This window comes from Capra hircus, chromosome 27 (assembly GCF_001704415.2).
Source record: "Capra hircus breed San Clemente chromosome 27, ASM170441v1, whole genome shotgun sequence".
NCBI classification, from domain to species: Eukaryota; Metazoa; Chordata; class Mammalia; order Artiodactyla; family Bovidae; genus Capra; species Capra hircus.
In genome coordinates this window covers 26,159,215-26,184,579 of record NC_030834.1, presented here as the reverse complement: position 1 = coordinate 26,184,579, position 25,365 = coordinate 26,159,215, and the positions used below count along the sequence as shown (strand labels likewise).

At 37.6% G+C, this 25,365-nt stretch overlaps 1 protein-coding gene across 1 annotated transcript; it reads left to right on the top strand.

The window, feature by feature from the left end:
- Positions 420-24,991, top strand: FGL1 (fibrinogen like 1). The gene is made up of 8 exons (XM_005698766.3): positions 420-535; positions 7,118-7,197; positions 10,333-10,513; positions 15,656-15,815; positions 16,042-16,139; positions 19,581-19,669; positions 19,937-20,124; positions 24,635-24,991. The coding sequence occupies exons 2-8, from the start codon at positions 7,126-7,128 to the stop codon at positions 24,792-24,794; spliced, it is 948 nt and encodes a 315-aa protein (XP_005698823.1). The 5' UTR covers positions 420-535; positions 7,118-7,125; the 3' UTR covers positions 24,795-24,991.

Here is a 25,365-nt window from a genome sequence, read left to right as displayed (position 1 = left end):
CAAATATTGCCACTTTTTTCTATAAGAAAAATCTGGCTTCTCTCCATATGGTAATTGAAATGACATTTAATCCATATCTTTATAGGTAAAATTTTATTATCGTTAGTACAATAAAGCAAAGCTTCCACTACACTTGGGTTTTACTTAATCTTAACGTGAGCATTACTGAAATTAGTCAAAGTACAAAAATTTTCTGGATGAGCACAATAGTAAAAGGTTAAAAAATCAGAGATATATTTTTATAAATATATATACTATTGGATCTTTCATAAAAATTCATACAAATGGGAAAAAAGAAAAATATCAGAGTATTAGAATTTGTCCTTGAATCTCCTTTTTTAGTTTTCCTTCCAGTTAAACTGATTTCCTCATCTATTTATTTCTGGACTGAAGCCAGAATCAACATTGTCCGTTTTTCTAATCAAATAGTGGAGAAACAATTAGAAAGCCTGAATGCAGATAGAGGAGCCTGGAAGGCAGAGCAACTGGACCTCGCCTAAGCCGTGTCTCTGACTCATTTCCGACTTTAGGCAAGGTATTTAACTTCTCAGCACTTTGACATAATTCTAATAATGCTAGTTTGTTTCATAGGTACGATATTAAAACACAACTCAAAAAACAACTGTTGGCTGTTGAGAAAGATGTTGATTAGATAGATGTCCGCTTCTGCGGCTTGGAAAAGGAGATCAGAATTACATTTTTTTCCATTCCTGATACATTTTTAATAAATTAGATGAGAATTTGATGTAAATAAAAAGATTTGCAACTTTAAATACAGAATAGAAAACGAAATGGACCATGTTATAATTTTTACCTCAGAAGTAAAAACTCAAGATATGTTGTTCCTTCTTTCTGTCTTTTGGAAGTCAAACTTACTTGGCTTTTTAAGGCTTTCACTGAGTATACACTCTTGAGATAAATAACAAAAATACTGTTATATTCCATTACCAGAAAAAAAGCGGGGGTGGAAATTAGAGGAAAATAACCCAAAGGGAGTCTCTAAGTCTATGTTAAGGGTAATTGTTTCACTGTTTTACATTAATATGAGACCCATTAATATGTGTGAGCACTGCCGTCTGAGAATGCCAACTGATTAAAAATGCTTCCTTCAATAACTTTTTCTTTTTAATTTTTCTATCTTGTATCCTTTCATAATAGCTCACTTAAAACATACCATTTTTGAAATTTTACATGCTAGTAATGTATATTTGTTTGGTGATTGTGTTTTTAAAACTTACATGTTAACTATAAAACTTTATAGCCCTAAAGTTAATATTTTGCCTTTAATTTTAATTTACTATAATTAATTAACTTAAAAATGTTTATTGGGAGGAAATTAGACTTAACACTTTGAACAATTTATATCAAATAATACAGTACATCAAAGGACCACCATTTGAAACTATTTCAATTTTATAATAATTAAAAGTTTTGAGACAGCCCAAAGCAAAAGCATTGTAAAATAAATACAACTAATTGTATAATGAGGAGTGAATAATCTGATAGCTTCACCACAAGCCAGATTTGCAAAACAATAATGGTTACTATAATGAATGATGGAGATGAGAATTTCAAAGCAAGTTTCTTATACCTAAATATTTCTTCAATATTGTAGAAGATGGGTGGAGTTACTAATAGAGGCACTAGGGAATTTTAGAGGTCTTAAGATAGTCTCAGGAATTATTCTAAAGATGATAAAGTAATGACTGTTAAAATATATATAGCATTTTGAAATGCCTTATTGTTTAAAGATCTGCCAGACTAGGGGCTTCTTCCTTTCTCTGAGAAAGATCAGATTTGATTATTTTAATGGCAATGAGTTGGAAATTTCAGGAGAACAAGAGAAACCTGCCAAAGCTTTTCACCAGCCCTTTATTTTTTACAAATCTAATACATTGCAATCTGTACATATGTTAAATAATTTCCCAGTATCTCCCAGAGCGCTTTCAACACACACTTTTACTTGAACAAGAGCCAGATTCAGATACAGATTTAAGAACATAATTTTTTCAAATTGAAGTATAGTTAATGGTATCTTCAAGTGTATAGTAAAGTGGTACAGTTCCCTGTGACTTCCCAAGTGGTTCAGTGATAATGAATTCACCCGCCAGTGCAGGAGATGCTTGAGGTATGGGTTCAGTCTCTGGGTCTGAAAGATACTCTGGAGAAGGAAATGGCAGCCCACTCCCAATGTTCTTGCCTGAGAAATCCCATGGACAGAGGAGCCTGGCGGGCTACAGTCCATGAGGGCGCAGAGTCAGACATAACTTGGTGACTAAACAGCAACATAGTTCCTTGTGCTATATATTGGGTACTTGTTGTTTCCCTATTTTATATATATTGTGTTGTGTATATGTTAACCCCTAGCTCCTAATGTCCCTGCCCCATTCCCCATTGGTAACCATAAGTGTTCTATGTCTGTGAGTCTGTTTGTTTGGTAAATAAAGTCATTTGTGTCATTTTTTTTTTTTAGATTCCACAAAAGTGATATCGTATGATATTTGTTTCTCTCTGTCTGACTTTACTTCAACTTAATGTGATAATCTCCAGGTTTATCTGTGTTGCTGCAAATGACATTATTTCATTCGTTTCATGGCTGAGTAATATTCCATTATATCTACACAGACACTGCATCTCCTTCATTTGTTCATCTGTCCATGGACGTTTAGGTTGCTTTCTAACTATACTTCAATTTTGGGGAAAAAAATAACAATTTTTAAAGCTCTCTTTTTAACCTAATTTATTCATTTCTGAAATAAAATACTCGATCCCACAAATATATAAGAGAATTTGATGAACCAAACAAAAATATAATTTCAACAGCTAATATTAAAACAAAGTGAGGATGGCAAAAGTTTTCATAACTTAGTTCCTGACTCCTGAATATTGTATCTGATAGCTGCTGGAAGTGAATTAAAGTAACGAAGATCTGGTTGCTATTATATAAGAAAAATGAGATTACTTTCCCTACTGGAAAGAAAAAGGAAAAACCCCAATCAATAATCCATTCACTATATTGATTCTTTTCAGTCAGAAAAACAGTATGACTCACATTCACAAATGGTAGCACATTTTTATACTAAGCTTCTAAGGTAATGTAAATCTCCTTAGTAAAAGTCTGTTTTATTTCTTTAGGCAAATTATTTTCCCTCTCTGAGCCTTGTTTCCTCAAATGTTGATGACATTTGACCAGATGATCTCACTTCCTTTAATTATATTTTGACCGTGTGTTCTAGCCTCATGGGATAATACTTTCTACTTCTAAAATCTCTTTTATGTGTTTTAAAATAACATTTTCTATTTTTTGTCTTTATTTTCTTTTGCTTGCTTATAATAAAACAATTATTCTTGCTTCTTTTTTTGTGTGTGATTATATGTAGAAGACTATTACACGTTAAGAAACCTCCATTATGTGGAGGGTTTTTTTGGTTTGGTTTGGTTTTACTTTTTGCTACTTAAACTTCATGATAAATTTTAAAATTAAATAATAAGTGACCATAAGAGTACAAATGAGATTTTTTTTAAATAGCAGCATAACTGTTGTAATTTCGCTCAATAAATATATTTACTACCAACTGAAAATAAGAGTTCAAACTAATAATTTATCATGAGATAGCTATGATAATGGCTTTAGCCCCATTGGTGAAGTGCAAGTCACTCAGTCGTGTCCAGCTCTTTGCGACCCCATAGACTATACAGTCCATCAAATTCTCCAGGCCAGAATATTGGAGTGGGTAGCCTTTCCCTTCTCCAGGGAATCTTCCCAATCCAGGGATCGAACCCAGGTCTCCCACATTGCAGGTGGATTCTTTACCAGTTGAGCTGCCCATTAAGAGCCAAATTTTTAATATTTTAGGTATTAAGTTTTCCATTCTTTTTTCCTTTGGGGATTTTATAAATCCAAGTATCTCTTCTTAAAGTAATTCTTTTTCAGCATCTTTGTGAACTCTGCGATGTGCTTTTTGTTCTGTTGTTGACATTGCATGTAAAGTGCTTTCTCCTCTCTCTTTCTCCTCCACCTTGTCAATCCCTGTCTTTTCCATTTTTCTTTACTCCTTTCCTAGTGGGGTTTTGTGAGAAAGAAAAAAAACTTATGTGTTCAATCCAACCCAAAGTCCCTAACTCCTTCTTAACACATATTTTCAAAATATACTTAGTTCGTTGTTTTCCCCCTGACAAGGATAAGCACAGGGGAGGAAGTATGTCACTGGGAACAGACCAGTTTTATGCCAAGGAAATCACATTTTTCCCCTCTGAGAAAAATTTTCCCTCTTGGGAAACTCTGGACTTATATTGGAGTCACCGCAATTTCAGTGAGATGCTAGGATACAACAGTTTCCAAGATGTGGCCTTTGCCTTCAAAAACTCTGTCTTAAACAAAATCATGGACAAAGGGAAGCAGTTGGAGAGAGACATGTGAAAGCCGACCAGATGACAATTCCATCACCTGGCACAGTGCCTGGACCATAGCATGCAAGCGCACACTGTTCCCTGAGTGAATGAATGCTTTATTGGTCTGTAAACATAGTATGAGATCACAGTGGAGGAAGTAATTAATTTTGTCTTGAGAGTTCATCTGGAAAAATTGAGTTTTTATGTTTAACTACATATGGCTTCATGTATACTAAATTTCTGTTGTCTTTCTTTCCATTTTAATATTTATTTTAATTTCTTCCCCCAAATATTGCCTTTATGAGGCAGCTATATTTTATCTTCCCACAGCATGTGAGCCAGTGCTGAGCAGCTAGCTGATGATCAGTTAGCGCTTGCTGGCCTCACAGTTCTCTAGGACTGCTTCTCGTTAGTGCTGCTGTCTCCTCTTCTGCCAGGCTGACCTAATGTTCCTTCACAGGAGCTAAAGGCTTCCTACCTGGAGGGTCCATGACCCCGAACCTGTATTCTGCAAGGTCTTCCTTTCTATATACATATATGCCTGTTACACAAAGGGACGCAAGATGCACAGAGGTATAGAAGCCCTGCTCCTTGACCTTCTCCAGTGAAGATCACTCTCACTTCTAAACACGACCATGACTTATCCATTCCTAAGTCCTGTGCTTTGTGAAGGAACATTAGGTATTCAGCGACTTGACATCTCTGATCTACCCATTTGTAGGATGAGGATAATAGTACTTGCCTTAGAGAATTAGTTGAGGATGAAATAAGATGCTTAGAAAATGCATTGCCCAATATTGAAAATGGATAACCAACAAAAACCCATTGTATAGCACGGGGAACTCTCCTCAATGTTATGTGCCAGCCTGGATGAGAGGGGAGTTTAAGGGAGAATGGATATATGTATATGTGTGGCTGAGTCCCTTCACTGTTCACCTGAAACTATCACAACATTGTTAACTGGCTATACCCCAATGCAAAATGTTTTTGGTGTTAAAAAATAAATAAATAAAATTAGAAGAAAAAAAAGTCTTTGGGTCAAATGCATAGCACAGTTCTAGGTGTGCAATAAAAATATACATCAGCCAGAAGTAAAATTGTGTGAAGTAAAATTTTATGGTTTATCTAGGAGACTCTTAATTACTCTCTGTAATGTGCTGCTGCTGCTGCTAAGTCACTTCAGTCGTGTCCGACTCTGCGCGACCCCGTAGACGGCAGCCCACCAGACTCCCCCGTCCCTGGGATTCTCCAGGCAAGAACACTGGAGTGGGTTGCCATTTCCTTCTCCAATGCATGAAAGTGAAGTTGCTCAGTCGTGTCCGACTCTTAGCGACCCCATGGACTGCAGCCTTGCAGGCTCCTCTGTCCATGGGATTTTCCAGGCAAGAGTACTGGAGTGGGGTGCCATTGCCTTCTCCATCTGTAATGTGCAAATTTCACATATTCTAAAAATTTACATTATATATGGTAATGCTTCCCAAGATGCTCGTGCATGCTACTTGCCCCTGAATTTAAGTAATGCCCCTCTCATACTGTAGCTGGTTTTTGTTGTTGTTGTTTTGTATGGCCCCACAAGGATTGAAAACTACCTACTTTGTTAAAATAGACTGAAAAAAATGTGTCTATTAAGTCCCTAAATCGTTGCTTCCGAAACTTTGCTGACCATTGGAAAAAGCTGGCGGTCTTTTAAAAATTCTAAGGCCTGACTGCCACCTTTGGACATTCGACTCAATTCCTGGACATGGAAATGTTTTTAAAGCTCCTCAGATGATCCCAATGGGCAACAAAGTTTAGGACCCACTTTTTTAATTACATAGAAACTCAGAAAGAGATACATGAAAAGGACCTGTGGTCATAGGTTTTATATGAATAAAAATAGGCTGACAAATAAATAATTCAGTTAATTTCAGGTTTTTTTTTAGCAGCAACCATAGGTATAAATTTTCTTTGAATATTATGCAGATATTTCTGTCCTCTTAGGCTCCTGAGCTTCTAAAATTTATGAGAATTCACAACTGGTTGGCATAGAGAAGTTATTTTGAGGATGAGCAAAATTTTTCATCAAGACTCATGACTTTATGATTGATTTTAAGAATAATCTCAAGAAGTGGTAGAATTAATTTTCCTCTACAACTTTAAAGAGAACTTCGGGTTTTATTTTATCTTATTAGCTGCCTACACATTAAAACATTAAGGAAAGTAATTCATATCACCTATTTGTTGTAACTTTTTTCTTCCTTTTTCTCAAAATAAAAACAGGCTTCCCTGTACAAAATGAGTAACTAATCATTTAGCACTTATCGCATGCCAAGGTATACGGAAAAATTAATATCAAAATGGCCACAGTCCTACAAAGTAAGAATTATGATGTCCATTTTACAGATCAGGAGCATTTTATAGTAAGCTGTGTGAGGTCACACCACTAGGAACTGACCAGCCAAAAATATGGAACCAGGTCTTTGTGCTTAAAGAGTCTGTGCCTTTTCCACACTTCAGAGAACCATAGTCTTTCCTCTGTATTTGCAGATTGCTTCAATTCTCTACAAGGTAACAGTGAGCATCCTTCTGTGGGGGGAAGCCTGGGAAAATCCAAGAGAATTTCCTTGGCAACTCACAGATTAAACTCAACCTAGAGCTGTGTCTGACCTCCTGGATCACATTGAGTCAAGCCAGCACTGGTCTCATAAAAAATTCACAATAAGTTAAATTCTCTTTGTTCTTACAGTTCTTCCAATGGGAAAAAAGGAGAAGATGTTTAGTTTCATCCTTGTCACCACTGCTCTGCTAATAGGCAGGGGAAGCTCGGTAAGCTTATTACAAAAACTATTATATTTTAAATTCCTGCTTTGATCTTAATTTTCTTTTGCAAAAAAAAAAAAAAAAACTGTAGTAACTTGTCACTGAAAAATCTAAGGAGGAAAAATGAAAAAGATTTGTGGAAGCACTTGCCATGTAATAGGCACTTATTAAGTGCTTTAAAAATTTTTTAGAATAAAAAATCAATATTCACACTAAGTCTTCTCAATTTACTGAGGTTATTTGGGTGGTTACATGGTATTAAGAATTTAAAAGCTCTTTCAGATTTACCTTGAGCTTTGTAATATTGGACACTGTCCTTGTAAACCAAACAGGTTATTTGAAAGTAATTGTGATGAACTTATGCCTCCCTCCATGAATAAAAGTGAGAAAACACTCATTTACTCAAAGTTGTAGGAGAAAGAAAATCCCTAATTTTTTTAAAGATCTTTTTTTTCTTTGATGTGGACCATTTTTAAAGTCTTTATTGAATTTGTTACAGTATCACTTCTGTTTTATGTTTTGGCTTTTTTGACCACCAGGCATGTAGGATCTTAGCTTCCTGACCAGGAATCAAACCTGCAGCCCCTGGTTTAGAAGGTGAGATCCCAGCCACTGTACTCCAGGGAAGCTCCCCCACTAAGTTTTAAATAAGTTTACTAACGCTGTATATATAGTCACATAAAAATTGAACATTCTTGCCCTGTAATCCTTTAGTCACTTTAAAGTATATTCAGTTCAGTTCAGTTCAATCACTCAGCCGTGTCCAACTCTTTGAGACCCCATGAATCGCAGCACACCAGGCCTCCCAGTCCATCACCAACTCCCGGAGTTCACTCAGACTCACGTCCATCGAGTCAGTGATGCCATCCAGCCATCTCATCCTCTGTCGTCTCCTTCTTCTCCTGCCCCCAATCACTCCCAGCATCAGTCTTTTCCAATGAGTCAACTCTTCACATGAGGTGGCCAAAGTACTGGAGTTTCAGCTTCAGCATCATTTCTTCCAAAGAAATCCCAGGGTTGATCTCCTTCAGAATGGACTGGTTGGATCTCCTTGCAGTCCAAGGGACTCTAAATTGTATAGTTCACTGTGTTTAACAGTATCACAACCAATCTTCCTCTGTTAGAAAGCAAGGTAGAATTCCATATGCCATAAAATGACTTTGCTGTTCATTTTTTAGACAGGCATGACTGAGGGGGCTAAGCAAATAAATGGTTCAGACAGAATGAATCAAAGAGTGGTGAGGTGAAAGTTACAAAAATACAAAATAGTCCTAGAGATGAACTTCTTTGGTGGTCCAGTGGCTGGGAATCTGCCTGCCAAAACAGGAGACACGATTTCGACCCGTGATCCAGGAACATATCACATGCTGAGAAGCAACTAAGCCCGTGTGCCAGTTACTGAGCCCGTGCTCGAGAGCCCCGGAATAACCACAACTGAAAGCTGTGTGTTGTAGGGCTGGCGCTCTGCAACAAGAGAAGCCGCAAGGAGAAGCCTCCACACCACAACTAGAGAGTAGCCCCTGCTTGCCACGACTAAAGAAAGCCTGCACTCACCAACCGACAAAGACCTAGCACAGCCAAAAGTAAATAAAGAAATGAAAATTTTTACGAAAGAGAAATAGTCCTAGAGAAACAGCCTGGAGAGAGTTGGTGATTTGGGCCTGGAGATGGGAGAGAGGGGGCCTCTATTGTCATTCTCACTCACTTGCTGTAAGACTTTCAGTTTGGAGGTTGAATTTCTATTTTTGCATTATAGTCCATGGTGAAAAAACATACCTCTTTCTTTTTCCCAAATAGGATATCTACTGTTCAAACTGCCTAACAGAGTGCCCAGAACACAATAGGTCCTCCAGTTTATAGAAGAAATATATATAAGGTGCTTCCCTGGTAGCTCAGCTGGTAAAGAATCTGCCTGCAAAGCAGGAGACCTGCCTGGGTTCGATCCCTGCGTTGGGAAGATCCCCTGGAGGATTATGGAAGGAGGAATATATATAAGGTAGTAGATAAAGATAGGAACAGGAAGTTATGTGAATATAAATTGAGAAATATACCTGACTTTAATTAAATGCCTATAAAAGGAAATAATGTAAAAGTAGTGTAAAGCACTTACATGTTAAAAATCGTAATTTCTCAGCAAAGCTTTGCATTTATCACAGGAGATCATGACATGAGCTGCAAACAGAGATGTCAGAGTAAAAATGGGAAAGTGGCAAAAATTTGTGTTTTGTCCTTTTTTCTCATGGTCCCCAAGTAACTCTCCCAGTGTTGAATCCTTAAGAGCCTTTATTACAGCTTCTTGGTCTTAGTAGCTCTTCCCAGGAGACTGACCTCCGCAACTCCCCTTCCCAACTCACCGCATTCACTTTATTTCTGGAGGAATCTGCTCAGTCAGATGCCGCTTTAGAAAGGAACTGATAAACTCATTCATGTGCGGCATTCTTGGGTTATTTGCCTTTGTTAAAGATAGTAGCTGATTCAACTGAAAAACTCAGGCTTCTCCATCCCTTTTTTGAAGTCATTAAGGGAAAAACACTGTACAAAGTTAAGTGACTCCAGTCGTATTTCTAGCAACAGGTAAATGGGTAAGATCCTCGGGGACAGGAGGAACTGAAGTAGCATCCTTTATAAAGATGGCCATGTGTCATCAGGTTATAAGCATTCAGATACATTTTGAAACATGTTAATACCAAAAGATCATTCAAAAGCCTCGTTTATTTTAGAAAGTGCAACACTAGTCATGCATAAAGCACTTTCCTCTTAAGAAAGCACTCAGGAGAAGACACATTGAGATTGAGAGCAGGGACCTTGAACTGGATGTGAATCCACTGAGAATTTTTGAGCAAGTTTACTCAAAGATGTGCTCTTTCCTATCTCATGGAATTATTATGAGGATCAAATGAAGCAGCGACTCTAAAGCTCTTAGCATGGTCATTCAGATTATAGCATTTTTTAGTTCAAAAATTTCTTATTCTGGTAAGCCATAATTCCTTTTTCTTCAAATACATGGTTTTAGGGCCTCTAAACACTTCCTGGTTAGAATACTATTCTGAAATGGGAACTGGGGACAAAATTGAACCATAAATTTAGCAACTCATTCCGGGGGCTTATTTTCTGTAAGACGAGATGCACATTACTTTGTAGGCTCTGGAGAACTGCCTCCAGGAGCAGGCGCGGCTCAGAGCCCAAGTGTACCTGCTGGAGACTCGGGTCAAGCAGCAACAAGTCAAGATCTCACAGCTTTTGCATGAGAAGGAAATCCAGCTCCTTGATAAAGGAGAGGAGAATAGTGTCATTGACCTCGGAGGCAAGAGACAATACGCAGGTCAGAATTTATTTTTATTTCTTTTTCCTTAATTAACTTTTTATTGGGGTATAGTTCATTCACATAATCTAATTTTCTTAAGTGTTTCAATAACTTAACACTGGGGCTTCCCTGGTGGTCTGGTGGTTAAGACTCCACCCTTCCAAGGCGAGGGGCATGGGTCCCTGGTCAGGGAAATAAAATCCCGCATGCTGTGCAGCCTGGCCAAAAAAAAAATTTTTAAGCCAAAGTTTATTAAAAATAATAATAATAAAGATTTTTAAATAAAAAATAAATGTATGACACAATGGTAAGATAGATAATAAAAAGTGAAAGTCGCTCAGTCGTGTCTGATTCTTCATGGAATTCTCCAGGCCAGAATACTGGAGCAGGTAGCTTTTCCCTTCTCCAGGAGATCTTCCCAACCCAGGGATCGAACCCGGGTCTCCCACATTGCAGGCAGATTCTTTACCAACTGAACTATGAGGGAAGCCCCTAAGATGGATGATAGACATCCTGTGTGACTGTTCGGGGCGTAACAGCTAAAACAATTCCAGAAGTCAGTAGATCTGTATTTAATATTCTTCACAGATGTTGTAAGCATGGAGGAGAAGGAGAAATAAACTATGAAATATAAATCCAATTCAATTTTACTTTATTTTCCAGCATACAGGAAAACTACTAGAGAATCTATCAAGAGCAAAAAAAAAAAAAAACACTCAATAAACAAAGTATATAATAACTAATTCTAAGAAAATATATAATATATTTAGCATAATATATAATGTATAAAATGTATAAAAATTTGATCACACCAAAGGGTATGTTTTTGGTCTCTTTAAATTTAAAAAAAGGTTAAATATTTATGTATATGATCCATAGAAATAAATTTCTTTTTTCTTATTTATAAGTTACTGTATTATTACTAAATCAATTATTTTCTGAATCCTAATTCATCTCATAGTAGGAAACACTTAATTACACACAACCTGGCAATTTTTGAAAAAAATGCATAAATCGCATGATTTTTATACAATATAAATGTTCTTTTTAAGCTTTTAGGTGTGATTGAATTATGTGCCTTTATTAAAAGATTAGTCTACCAAATTCACACTAATTGTTGACAATCAAAACAGCCTTTTAGCATCATCTGTTCAGCCAACACGACCACTAATTTAACCATGTCCCCTTGTGCAGGAGCCCCCAGTATTTATGAGACAGTATCTCAAAAGGCAGTATGTGTAGTGTTTAAAGTAGAGACTCCAAAGCCTGGGTTCAAAGTCCAGTTGCACATGTTGCTAGAAGTGGCCTTTGAGCAAATTACTTGACCTCTTTGTGCCTCTTATTCCTCATCTGTAAAATGGGAGTGGTAAGGATACCTGTTTCTTTGGTGTAAAGATCAAATAAGTTAATAGATCTAATGAAATGCTTACAAAAGTATTTCTCATTTGGCTCAATGAATGCCAGCTCTCTACCTACATTATTATATCTTCTCTCCTTTACTTTCAGAGGTGAGAGCCCACCAATCCTCCCCACAGCAATATTGCAACTTCCTCTCTCTCCTCTAAGTCTCATCTTATGTTGCCTGGGGGTGAGGATGGCATTCCTGGCATTTCCCAGCATGCTCTGTGGCATGTGGCTGAGCTCAGGCTGGCCTTCCTTTGAGTTTAGAATGTGGAGGTACTTAGTGCCTTTGGTTCTCAGTCACCATTCTGGGACAAAAGGAAAAAGTTCATTTGGCAGGCTGGCACGTCCCTTTGTGAAGCTTCAACATTTGTGCTTCCAGCACGACTTGCTTTCTGCTTGAGCAGAGCATATTCACCTCACCCAGTTTAACACAGTGTTTGTCAAACAGAGGGCAGGAAGCCATGGCCTCACTCTAGTATTATGTAAGTATCCAAAAATTCTTTTTTAAACTCCCGTGAACACAGATCTCTTTAATCCTACCCCTCTTCTGCCTATTCTCTAGAGTGGTTGAGTGAGTCAAAACATTTTGAAAGTTGTAGTTTGAAATGTCTAGTTAATATTTTAAACCCTCTATTGCTTGAACTTCTATCAGAGGAAAAGTCATATTTTCCCTAGGCAGGCTCCTTAATATATTTGGTATAAGAAACTGAGCTAGTGGCTTTTTTTTTTTCCTTTGTTTGGGTTTTGTTTTTGTTTTTGTTTTCAGTGGAAATCTTTCCTCTGAATCTTAAGTTGTGTTTGGCATTTTCCTCTGCGAAGATCAAAAACTTTTTAAAAACTTAAACTCGGAGTTGGCATAAAGTAAGAACAAATAGAAAATGTTGGCTGAAAACTCCATATTCACAGAGTTTTCCAGAGGCAAATGTTATAGCTAATTATTTCCATATTTGCTTGGGAAATAGTCTGAAGCTTGTGAGTCTTTACTATTCAGCTGTTTGGTAGATGGTTAAATGTAAGCAAAGTGCTCTTTTCCTAACAAGCTTATACAGAGTGAAGTAAGAAAGAGAAAAATAAATATTGCATATTAACACATACATATGGAATCTAGAGTAATGGTACTGATTAACCTATTTGCAGGGTAGGAATAGAGATGCAAAAACAGACTTGTGGACACAGCAGGGGAAATAGAGGGTGGGACTAACTGAGAGAGAAGCTTTGATACATACCCTCCCATGTGTAAAATAGCCAGTGGGAGGCCACTGTAGCGCACAGGGTGCTCTGTGACAACCTGGGGGTGTGGGGCGGGGTAGAAGGGACGCTCAAGAGGGAGGGGATGCATGTGTACTTACGGTTGGCTCACCTTGTTGTACAGCAGAAACCAACACAACATTGTAAAGCAATTATCCTCCAATTAAAAAAAAAAAAGTAAGTGGAAAGAAAAAAATCTGCTTACTCTAATGAAAAATGCTGTGCAATGTACTTGACCACAAGATGTAAGCTTCTGAACAACCTTGAACCAATTTTAGATAATCATTTTCACATTGTATTTCTTCTTGTTTAACTGCAAAACAGGATTTTTAAAAAATAATCCAGGATGTGGAAAAGAACACAGGGGCTTCTGAATCTCAAAAATAAATACATGATTAAGGCCTAACTCATTATAAAAATGGACATCTCACCAAAGCAGTAGTATATGATGGGTCTCAAACTGATGAAGGTTTTAGAAAATGACTAAGGTTCTTTATTTTTGTTTATCCACTGATTCCTATTGCCTGTTCAATCTATTTAATGTGGGATATATTTTATTTGTAACAAAATTATAGACAATTTGGCATCAGAACAATGAAAATGAAGAAAAAATATGCTAAAAGAATGAAATTGTCAATCAGGGCAAGAAAATTTTTATTAGGTACAGTTCAGTTCAGTTTAGTTCAGTCGCTCAGTCGTGTCCGACTCTTTGCGACCCCATGAATTGCAGCACGCCAGGCCTCCCTGTCCATCACCAACTCCCAGAGTTCACTCAGATTCACATCCATTGAGACAGTGATGCCACCCAGCCATCTCATCCTCTGTCGTCCCCTTCTCCTCCTGCCCTCAATCCCTCCCAACATCAAAGTCTTTTCCAATGAGCCAAAGTACTGGAGTTTCAGCTTTGAATATAAAACATTACACTAGTTTCTGGTATATAATATAATGACATGACGTTTGTGAAATGATCACTACGCTAAGTCCAGTTAGCATCCATCACCATCTATAGTTACAGAATTGTAGAAAATATTTTTTTAAAAAAGGAGGAAATGAACAAAATGATAAGAGTAAAATTTGAAAGTTAGTGATGTTAAATTATAGTATTTTTATTCAAAAGTCTGTGATTGGGTATCCTTGAAACTATCTCTTTACAGTGGCCATTCATTCAACTACCCTAAAACAGAGCTGCCTGGGCATCTAAACAATAGCGAGTTCGTGTCTGCCATATGGGTTTCCGCGGTCGCTCAGTGGTAAAGAATCCACCTGCAAACAGGAGGATTGTGGGAAACAATCCATCTGCAGTGCAGAGACCAAGCTGATCCCTGGGTTGGGAAGATCCCCTGGAAGAGGGCACGGCAACCCACTCCAGTATTCTTGCCTGGGAGAATCCCATGGACAGAGGAGCCTGGTGGGCAACAGTCCATAGGATCCCACAGAGCTGGACATGACTGAAGTGATCTAGGACACACATATCAGTTGTATTCTCTAATTCAGCCCAGATCATCCTAGATGAGACCAATGGTTATTAATTTATCCCACCCTCATGTGATTTACAGAGAAGGCAATGGCAACCCACTCCAGTACTCTTGCCTGGAAAATCCCATGGACAGAGGAGCCTGGTAGGCTGCAGTCCATGGGGTCCCTGATAGTCGAACACAACTGAGTGACTTCACTTTCACTTTTCACTTTCATGCATTGGAGAAGAACATGGCAACCCACTCCAGTGTTCTTGCCTGGAGAATCCCAGGGACGGGGGAGCCCGGTGGGCTTCTTTCTATGGGGTCGCACAGAGTCAGAAAAGACTGAAGCGACATAGCAGCAGCAGCAGCACGTGATTTAAGAAACAGATATTACTTTTTGGTGACAAATTGGTAGCTTCAGTGGTCAAAGAAATATCAGCACAGAGAAGACCGCAGGGATGAAATAATAGGAAGTTGCAGTTTTTAGCAAAAACGTCTAAGAATGCATGGACTCTTAGAAATTTCAGTGAGTGAGTAAAAACTCTGGTGAGGCTGGGAGGTTATAAGAATCTAACAAGATTACTATTTTGAGTTCATTTCCAGATGTTCAGAATGATTTATAATGCTGTAAATCAAGATAATCTGTATTCAATTGTTTGGTATTATATTTCTACTTTCATTTTAGTGCCATGAGAGAAAAAAGTTCTGTCCTGTCTGATAAAGATATGTTTCACTTAAATATACTGTAATTACCTAAAATGTAATTTCAGACTCTTCTAAACAAATCAGAAATGAGAAACCATATACCTATTTCACTATTTTATTTTTTCCATGATCATATCAAGAAGTCAGATGATAATTATATCATCTAGAAAAAAAGAAATTCCAGTAGCCACTGGAAGATGTACAAGATTCAGTTTTAAACAGCTGATTATCTACATCATGTATTTATCTGTCTCCACTAGTATTGAGTAATCTCATTCAGAGGCTCCCTTTAAAAAAAAAAAGGACACATGACAAATATTACATTACTTTGTTTTCCAAACAGATTGTTCAGAGATTTTCAATGACGGGTACAAGCAGAGTGGATTTTATAAAATCAAACCTCTCCAGAGCCCAGCAGAATTCTCTGTTTATTGTGACATGTCTGAAGGAGGAGGATGGACTGTAATTCAGAGACGATCTGATGGCAGTGAAAACTTTAACAGGTGTGCTAATTATGATATAAGGATTTATTTGGAGTAGGAAATATGAGGTTTACAAAAGTTAAGCCTCTTTATTATACCTGAAGTGCATTAGAACTTCATTTTTTCTAAATAAAAGTACATTAGCTAATCAAGAAGATATTGTGGGTAGGGGTAGAAGTGTGCACCTTGGGTACTGCAAAGGTCTATTTGGATTTTGCTAAAGTCAGCTTTCACTTTCATTTTTTAGAGACTGGAGTGACTATGAAAATGGCTTTGGAAATTTTGTCCAAAAAAATGGTGAATATTGGTTGGGTAATAGAAATCTTCACTTATTGACCACACAAGGTAAGGTTTACCTTATACCAAATTCACTGGAAATACAAAAAAGGGAACACAACTGTTTTTCACTAAATCCTAGACAATAGAACTAATTCAGTAACTATGATTTGCAGATGGCCAATAATCCCTTTTGGGAAATGATCTCCTTTGTAAAAGGTGGCTGCTTAGACCTAGGTTGTGGGAGAGATATTTCTCACATGCATTTTTTCTGTTTCTGGGAAGGAAATCTACTGTCATAATCATTCTTTTAAATGACTTATATGACTCAAAACATATATTGTATGTATAACAAGCCACTTACAAATTTAGTGACTTAACAGCTCTTTATTATTTCTCACAAATATACAGGGCAGCTGGGTGGTTTTGCTCAGTAGGGCTGGGCTCTGCTGATCTCGCTGGGCTTGTTCATGAGCTGGTGATCAACTTCCTCATCAGTGGGAGGCTGGCTGTCCAGCTCACTCCACATGGTCCGTCATCTTCCAGCTGGCTAGCCTGGACTTGTTCTTGAAGCAGAAGCAGAGTTCTAAGAAAGAGAATGAAAGCACATAACTTACTTGAGACCTAGACTCAGCAATGGCACACAGTCACTTACACTGCCTTCCGTTTTGGTGAAATCAAGTCACAGGACCAGCTCAGATGTAAGGAAAAAGGAAATAGGCTTAATGGGAGGACTTATAAAGTCCCATTGCAAAGGGAAAGGTGAAGAATTGAGGAATTATGGCTGTTTTTGGAATCAAATACCATAAAATATAAATGTTCTTATTCCCATCCTCCTCCAAATCTTAATTTGAAAAACTTGCAAGAGATTTCAACCTACCACCTAAATTTTACATTGACATTTTAATCCTGTAACTTTTCATCTATCCATCCATCGATCCATTTTTTTTACATTTCCAAGTATATTACAGACATCTGTATCATTCCCTCTATCTGCTTCTGCATGGATGTCTTTAACTAGAGTTAGACATTTGTTTAAAGTATCACTAGCTTAATATTTTTCAAGCTGCCCTTTTCTATATTCTTTTGCTCCAATCCTTTATCTTCCTTATCTCACTTTCTACCTGAGATTGTAGTCAGTTCCACTCAAACCTGACTCTTCATGTTTCATGAAAGGCAATTGTACTGCTCAAGAAAGCATGTTAAATCACACTGGCAAGGCACTAATTGTAAGAGCAAGGTTTATTCATTCCAAACAAGTTAAGGAAAGTGATTTGTGTGTCTATATTCATAATAGTATCATTATAATTATAGAGATCTTGGAAACACCCCAGAATAGTAACTTAGAGAGGATGGATAATCCTAGAAATCTAAAGCTTTCTTTGTACGTTCTTCTTATGATCAGTGTTCTCTAAATTTCAAAGTACTTATTATCCTACCTGTGTTTTATGATAGATATATAACATTTGTCATACCAATTTCTGTTTCATTTACATATTAATATGCATCTGGTTTGTCATTGAAACAATGAAAACCCCAAGAAGTAACCCTTGGATCCTTCTAAACATACAGAATTCAAACTTATTAATTAATAATAGTGAAGGACAGGGAAACTTGGTGTCCTGCAATCCATGGGGTGGCAAAGAGTCAGACATGACTGAACAACTAAACAACAACAAATATTATTAATTAATTATTTAAAAAATAAAATACTATTTTTCAAATTATTATTAAGTATTTATTTGTCCAGATGCACTTTGGCAACATATCTGCTTCACATTTTCACTGGTGTTTCGGGCTGGCTACTCTTATGGTAGCAAAAATGTATTTATGAGTTCCAGGTGTCACAACTACATAGAACATCATCCCAAGGAAAAAGAGTGACTTTCTCCCTACATTTCTTTTCTTTCCTTAAAAAAAAAAAAAATATTGTGGCTGTACTACAATATCCCCCATGTGCAGCATGAGGGATCTTAGTTCCCAGACCAGGGATAGAGCTCATGCCCTGTGTAGTGAAAGCACAGAATCTTAACCACTAGACTGCCAGAGAAGTCCCCCTACATTTCTTAATTATGAGAGCATTTAAAACTAAGGAGTTGCCTCTTTAAAATAGCTTTATCCCCATTATATAAATTTTGGCTGGAAGTGTTTGCAATAAAGCTAATTTAGAAATGATCCAAAATTGAATTTTTATTTACTCATTGACTAAAGAGATATTTAGATGGTTACCTAAAAGTCTAAACCTCTTCTATAATGCAAAGTACTTTTTAGGAGCATTGATTTAGCCTTTATTTCTGCTCTAGTCCACTTCACAGTCTTAGCTCACATAACATTTACTACCTTTTGATCAGATTAAAGTGGCCTCTTCCTTGAAATCCCACTTTAGAGAGCTCCATAGGTCAAGGACTCTGTGGGGCCAGAGTCTCCTAGACTCACTCTGGCGATATAGAGTCCAGCATTCTCTACTGAAGAAACCTTGACTTTGTCTCCAGGACCTATTCATGCCTCTTCTTCATCTGTCCCCCGTAGGAAAATTGTACATCTGGTGTGTGCACCCCTAAGTCTGAGGGGAAGTGAAGAAACAGCTTTTATTTTGGATGTCAACAGAGCTTAGTGTGCAGTCTGGAATGTCCATATGTGTGGGCAAGGCCCTTTGCTCTGTGTGATGGAGATTGGGGTGGGACAAGAGAGCAAGCTGACCGTGCGCCAGGTCTGCATGACCTGCTGCTATGTTCCAGCTTGGAACTGGGAGGAGGCTAAGACTCTGAGTTCAGACCTGATCTTACTGGTCATTGTGAAATTTTATTTATCAAAGTAGAACGATTGAATACAAATATATTATCTGACTGTCAGTTTGATTTATAACTTTCTATGTTCCTAACAATAGTTCTGTTTCTGAAAGAGTAGTCTTTGTTATTTGCAAATGATGAGACAGTGAAGAAAAGCTGGTTACTTGATGGCATCAACTATTTCAGTCATTATTTAATGTTGAAGATCAGCATCCTTACCAAAAGTAAGAAAAAAAAGTCAGCTTTTAAACTTCATAAAACTTCTGTTTATTCACTGTTAGATTTCTTAATTTATGTACTGAAAAATGACTTGCTTTCTGCTCTTCTTTGCCAAGTGAATTACACTGGCTCTTATCTCTGATAGATCTAGTAGCAATGTTCTACCTTTAATATTACGTTCCTAACTTTTTCCAAGTAAAATACACAGTAAAACATGCATGTTGTAAATACAGTGGAGTCACAGGTTATTCTTCGAAAGCTGACTCATGGTAGAAGGAAATGGTCTAAGTAAAATAGAGCCACAAACTGTTTTTAAGCCTCAGTAAGTAAATGTCTCTGAGTGAACTCCGGGAGTTGGTGATGGACAGGGAGGCCTGGCACGCTGCAATTCATGGGGTCACAGAGTCAGACACGACTGAGCGACTGAACTGAACTGAAGTAAATGTCATCTCATACATTAAAAAAAAAAACCCTACAATTTCTTTTTTTTTCCCTTTCCTAGGAGATTACACGTTAAAAATCGACCTTGCAGATTTTGAGAAAAATAGCCGTTATGCTCAATATAAAAATTTCAAAGTTGGAGATGAAAAGGTACTGACATTTTCAAATACATATCGCCACAAATTAATGTGTGGAACATACAATATAAAACCCAAAGTCAGGGGAAACAAAAATCTGCAATAGAGCCTGATCTTTTATTTATTAAATAAGCCTGTTTTTAAAATAGTAATAGAGAAACCGGGCGGGCTGCACTCCATGGGGTCACAAGGAGTCAGACGCTACTGAGTGACTGAACACACACATACACACACACAAAATAGTAACAACTGATCACGGAAATCGCCTCTTTTTCTTCAGAATTCCTATGATTTACATATTGGGGAATATTCTGGAACCGCTGGAGACTCCCTTACTGGAAATTTTCATCCTGAAGTACAGTGGTGGGCCAGTCACCAAAGAATGAAATTCAGCACGTGGGACAGAGATAACGACAACTACGAAGGGAACTGTGCGAAAGAGGATCAATCTGGCTGGTGGTTTAACAGGTTTGATGTTTCATAAACACAGTTGCAATTGCATTGATGATATCTGACTGCTGCTGCTGCTGCTATGTCGCTTCAGTCGTTTCCGACTCTGTGTGACCCCATAGATGGCTGCCCACCAGGCTCCCCCATCCCTGGGATTCTCCAGGCAAGAACACTGGAGTGAGTTGCCATTTCCTTCTCCAATGCATGAAAGTGAAAAGTGAAAGAGAAGTTGCTTAGTCGTGTCCGACTCTTAGCGACCCCATGGACTGCAGCCCACCAGGCTCCTCCATCCATGGGATTTTTCAGGCAAGAGTACTGGAGTGGGTTGCCATTGCTCTCTCCAGATATCTGACTGGTGGGCATTAATTATAACATATGCAGAAGTATTGGTCTGCTTTGTAATACTGGTGTTATTAAGTAATCATCCTTATTAGAATCTTTCAGTAATGAAGTAGCTTTAAGGATGTGTTCATTGTGTACCTTAGTCAAGCCTGAAAGATACATCATAGAGAAAAATCAAATTACTGCTTTTATAAAGATTGTTTGCAAATGGAGTTATAGGTGAATTATCATAAACAGTGGGTCACAAATTGACGCAAAGAAATACAGAGCATTTCTGACATTCTAATAACCAGGTAGCTCTTCATCTTCTCCTACCATGTTATTGTAAGTTTTTCTGTGTAATACTATTTTACATTTACTGTGACTTTTTCAAAATCATTCACCCAAGCTCCTCTCAATGCATAAATTTCCTCTAACATTCCTGAAACCTAATTCCGTCTTCTGGTTGAATACTCCAATGTTACTTTATCAGCAAATTCATTCCATTTTTGATTGTACTAAATCAATTTTTCTTTTTTCAATCTTTTTTTGTGTATTAAAATTTTTTGGAGGGTGCTGCACTGCGGGGCCTGTAGGATCTTAGTTCCCTGACCAGGGATTGAGCCCAGGCCCCCAGCACTGGAAGCACAGAGTTTTAACCACTAGACCACCAGGGAAGTCCACTCTGTCAACTTTTCTTCACTTTCTTGTACTAACCTGAAATCTTGCTTCTTATTACTTTGTCAGTTTTTTTTCCTCAGTAGTTGCAGAGTAACTGTATTCTTTTTCAACATAACTCTTCGGGTGCTAGATAAGAAAATATTTACTGTGCTCCTTGACCTTTTCTCTTCTGTAGGCTAGGTATTCCTCATTCCTTTAACTCTTCTTCACCCAGGATGATTTCCAGACAGTACCCTTTGTTGTCATTACAAAGTTAAGACAGGAATGGAAAAATTCAGTCTTCCTTAAAAATAACCTGATAAGCCCACTATGTCTACAAAGCAGTTGTGTTCAACTGTTATGCCATACATGGGCTTTGTTTTTCTTTAGTACATGGCCTTTGAACATCTCCTTTTGTCTTTAGAAGACAAAATATCTGGACACTTAAACATTCCATTACAGAATCCTTCGTGAGTATGTCTGGAGTGCTGAGTTTTCCATGTAATTGAGGACGAATCATTTGAATTCCACAATCTAAATTTTAACATTTTTTCATTACGTAAATACTTTTTAAGACATAAAGAATCCTCTGTCTTATTAAGTGGAGGTATATCAGACAGAGGTCTATTTTCCATAAAATCATGAGAATCCTCCTTATGAACATCTTGAGTTATTGTGATGTGCTGATTTTAGAGTCATAGATTCTATGGAGGCACAGTTAGCTGTATATAGTGTGGAATATCAAGTTGAATCTAAGTAGTTGTATAAACACTATTTTATCTGGATTTTGCTTTTTTCAAAGTTTGAGTCCATTTAAATTTTGGTCATTTGTAAAGGAAGTAGAACATACACAGCAGTGAGAGGGGAGAGAAAACCAAAGTTATCTTTCCTACTTAACAAATCAAACAAAGGTGGTGACAATCTTTTTCCCTTATGGTTTTCTTGTTCTCTTTAAAACCATAATTATCATCTTCTCTTTATCCTCCTTTTTCTTCCCCTTTCCTTCTAAGTTAGCATTACGTAAGAATTATCAACGTTATATAGAACTTGTATATAATTCACAAAGTCTCAAGGAACCTTTGCTGCTGCTACTGCTGCTAAGTCGCTTCAGTTGTATCCGACTCTGTGCAACCCCATAGACGGCAGCCCACCAGGCTCCCCCATCCCTGGGATTCTCTAGGCAAGAACACTGGAGTGGGTTGCCATTTCCTTTTCCAGTGCGTGAAAGTGACAAGTGAAAGGGAAGTCGCTCAATCGTGTCTGACTCTTTGTGACCCCATGGACTGCAGCCTACCAGGTTCCTCCATCCATGGGATTTTCTAGGCAAGAGTACTGGAGTGGGGTGCCATTGCCTTCTCCGAAGCACCCCTTAATATAACAGAATTCCATACATGGAAATAACAACCATGTTGGTTAATATTAGCAGATCAATACTAAGTACCCACCCAATGAAATGATAAGTGGCACACAGTTCAATGTGGAATAATAAATGATTTACTTGACTTTAAAGATAGGAGTTCAGGGAAGACAAAGAAAGGCAATTCAGTTGCTGGAGCCACCCAAGGAAACTCCATTATCCTTGGAGTCAAAGGAGATTGTGCGGATGGAAAGTCAGAAAAGCTGAAGAGAAAGCCAATTGTTCCAGCAGCTCGGTGCTACTTCTTCCACGCCTGCTTCTGCTGTGGTTTAACGCCATCATCCTCTTCCTCCTTATTCTTGTTTTGTTCTTATTTTTTCCTTGTCCCATAGTTCTTCCAATTTACATAGAATCTTGGCATTTCTAAGTTTTACCCACCTACTAGGCATTCCTTCTCATCACAGCAAACCAATCACTGAGTGTTGATGTCTTCTCTTCTTTACCAGTGTAGCATCTCATGTGTGTGCAGGAGGCAACTTCTTCACCAAGGGAGCCCCAACCATCTCCCAACCTAGCCTTAAGTCTAGGCTGTTCTAGAACCCGAAACATGCTAGGAAAAGTGGTCTTAGAATTGCTATGTTGACCAGAGTCAGCTTCCTAACAGGATTCAAATCACAGAATAAATAGAAAAATATTAATATATGTAGTAGATATCTCTAGGAAGATAGAATATGTCAAAATATGTATTTGGGAGGCTCAATCTAGAGTATTTTCTCTTTTGACATTACTTTCCATGCAGTTTTAAAAACATAACAGGCTCTTAACACTTACAGGTTTAGCATACATGGTTTTGATTAGTTACATCAATTTAAATTAGGAGGACTGTGGGGACAATTGGCAGGAAAGAATTACGAAGGCTGGTAAGTGAAGCTGGTCAACCACTCAATATTGATGGGTAAATTATATGCTTACTTTGACTCAGTAATTCAGGCACTTTCCATAGATTTTCAGAACTATTCTTTTGAATGTTCATCTATGTCCCAGTGTCTGAAATCTTTTCATTGGTTGTAGCAATAAAGAAATACATAGTTTAATAACAGTACCCAGAAAATTACCACTTACTCTTTGTTTAGCCATATTAGGAGCAAAATTTACAGATCCCAAAGAGAAAGGGGGACATTTTAAAATTCATGATACCATAACCAGTGTATCTCTGTTGAAACAATATAGGTAAAAATAATAAACTCTGCAATTAAGACAGATGATCATTAGTTGTTGACTGGAAAACTTTAAACCATGGTTTGGGTTTTGTTTCTTTACCCCCTTTTGAGGTTAAAATAATTGATATACTGGTGACTCAAGAGGGAGGAAGGGAATTGAAATTATGAAAGCTAAGTCTTGGCAGCAGATGGATGAACATTTTAAGTGTAAATTATACAGGGAAGCTGGCAAATGGAGCAGCGCGCCACACCCATACCACTCTGGCTAAGGCTCAGGCTTACCAGCTCATGCTTTTGTTTGCTTGTTTTTCTTTCTTCCTTCCTGCCTGCCTCTCTCTTGCCCTCTCTCATTTCCTTCCTTTCTTTCTCATTTAAAGTCTATTAAGAACAGAGCTACTTTTTTTTTTTTTTAATCAATATAAGTGGGACTTCCATGTGGTCCAGAGGCTAAGACTTTGCGCTCCTGATGCAGGGGGCCCTGGGTCTGGCCCTGGGTTTAGATCCCACATGCTGCAACTATGAGTTTGCATTGCTGCAATGAAAATCAAAGATTCTGCATGTTGCAACTAAGATCAGGAGCTGCCAGGTATAAGTAAATAAATACTCTATAAGTGGCCTGGGTTTTATCCTGAGAGTTGTTATGGTACTAAAACCCACCAGTTTAAAAAACTCATGTTGTAGAAATCTCTTGGCTTTTGGAAACTGCTAAATATTCTCTTATTCAAAAACAGCACAGGAAATTCCCTGGCGGTCCAGTGGTTACGACTCTGTGCAATCACTCCCAAGGGCCTGGGTTCAGTCCCTGGTTGGGGAATTAAAATCCCATAAGCCACAAGGGAAAGCCAAAAAGAAAAAGAAAAAATGGCGGAATTCATAGTTAAAATGTTTTCAGCCATTTGTTCACAAAATAAGGGTTTCGAAGGTTATCTTTCTAGTCTGATTGCTTTGTGTTTATTTTTCCTCCCACTAGGTGTCACTCTGCAAACCTGAATGGTTTATACCACAAGGGTCCCTACACCGCTAAAACGGACAATGGGATTGTCTGGCACACCTGGCATGGATGGTGGTATTCCTTGAAATCTGTGGTTATGAAAATTAGGCCAAATGATTTCATTCCAAATATTGTTTAATTGTCCTTGCTGGGGTTTCATTTCTGCAGTTTATCTTGGTTTAAGTGATTTGAAAAATGTAGCAAATCTGAACATTCACATGTATGATGATGGCAATTATTATGTGTACTACTTTTCATTCTTACTTTTCTTACTTAAGGAACTTTCCATACAGCAAATATGTGATACTCACCAAATAAATGTAGATTATGTTAATATCTATTGAATTGCTATGTGCAAAGGGCTCTGATAAGAGATGATGAGTGGAATATAAAATCATACAGTATATACATGGCTTGGGAGACAACACAGCATAGATATATAATAAATTACATATGAATGCAGTTTAAAAAATACATGAAAAAAAGTTTAGGAAATGACAGATGGCCAAATAAGCTGTCTGGATGGTAAATATTATGAGTTAGCAATGAACTCAGGTGTCTGACTGCACATGAGAACTTTAAAATACAACCCAGGATCCTAATCACTATGGAACACTCTGTCATATTTTTCAGATGCTTATGTAGACTATACACTTCTTTCAGAATCCTCATTTTAATTCTTTTATTAATCTTGTAAGGTGTTATTGTTG

What these genes read in the sequence shown, in the direction of transcription:
- FGL1 (XM_005698766.3), top strand. Translation starts at nt 7,126, where the DNA reads ATGGGAAAAAAGGAGAAGATGTTTAGTTTCATCCTTGTCACCACTGCT. An exon ending in GGCAGTGAAAACTTTAACAG is followed by an intron (nt 15,816 to 16,041) that starts GTGTGCTAATTA and finishes TTCATTTTTTAG; the next exon opens with AGACTGGAGTGACTATGAAA. An exon ending in TCTGGCTGGTGGTTTAACAG is followed by an intron (nt 20,125 to 24,634) that starts GTTTGATGTTTC and finishes TCCTCCCACTAG; the next exon opens with GTGTCACTCTGCAAACCTGA.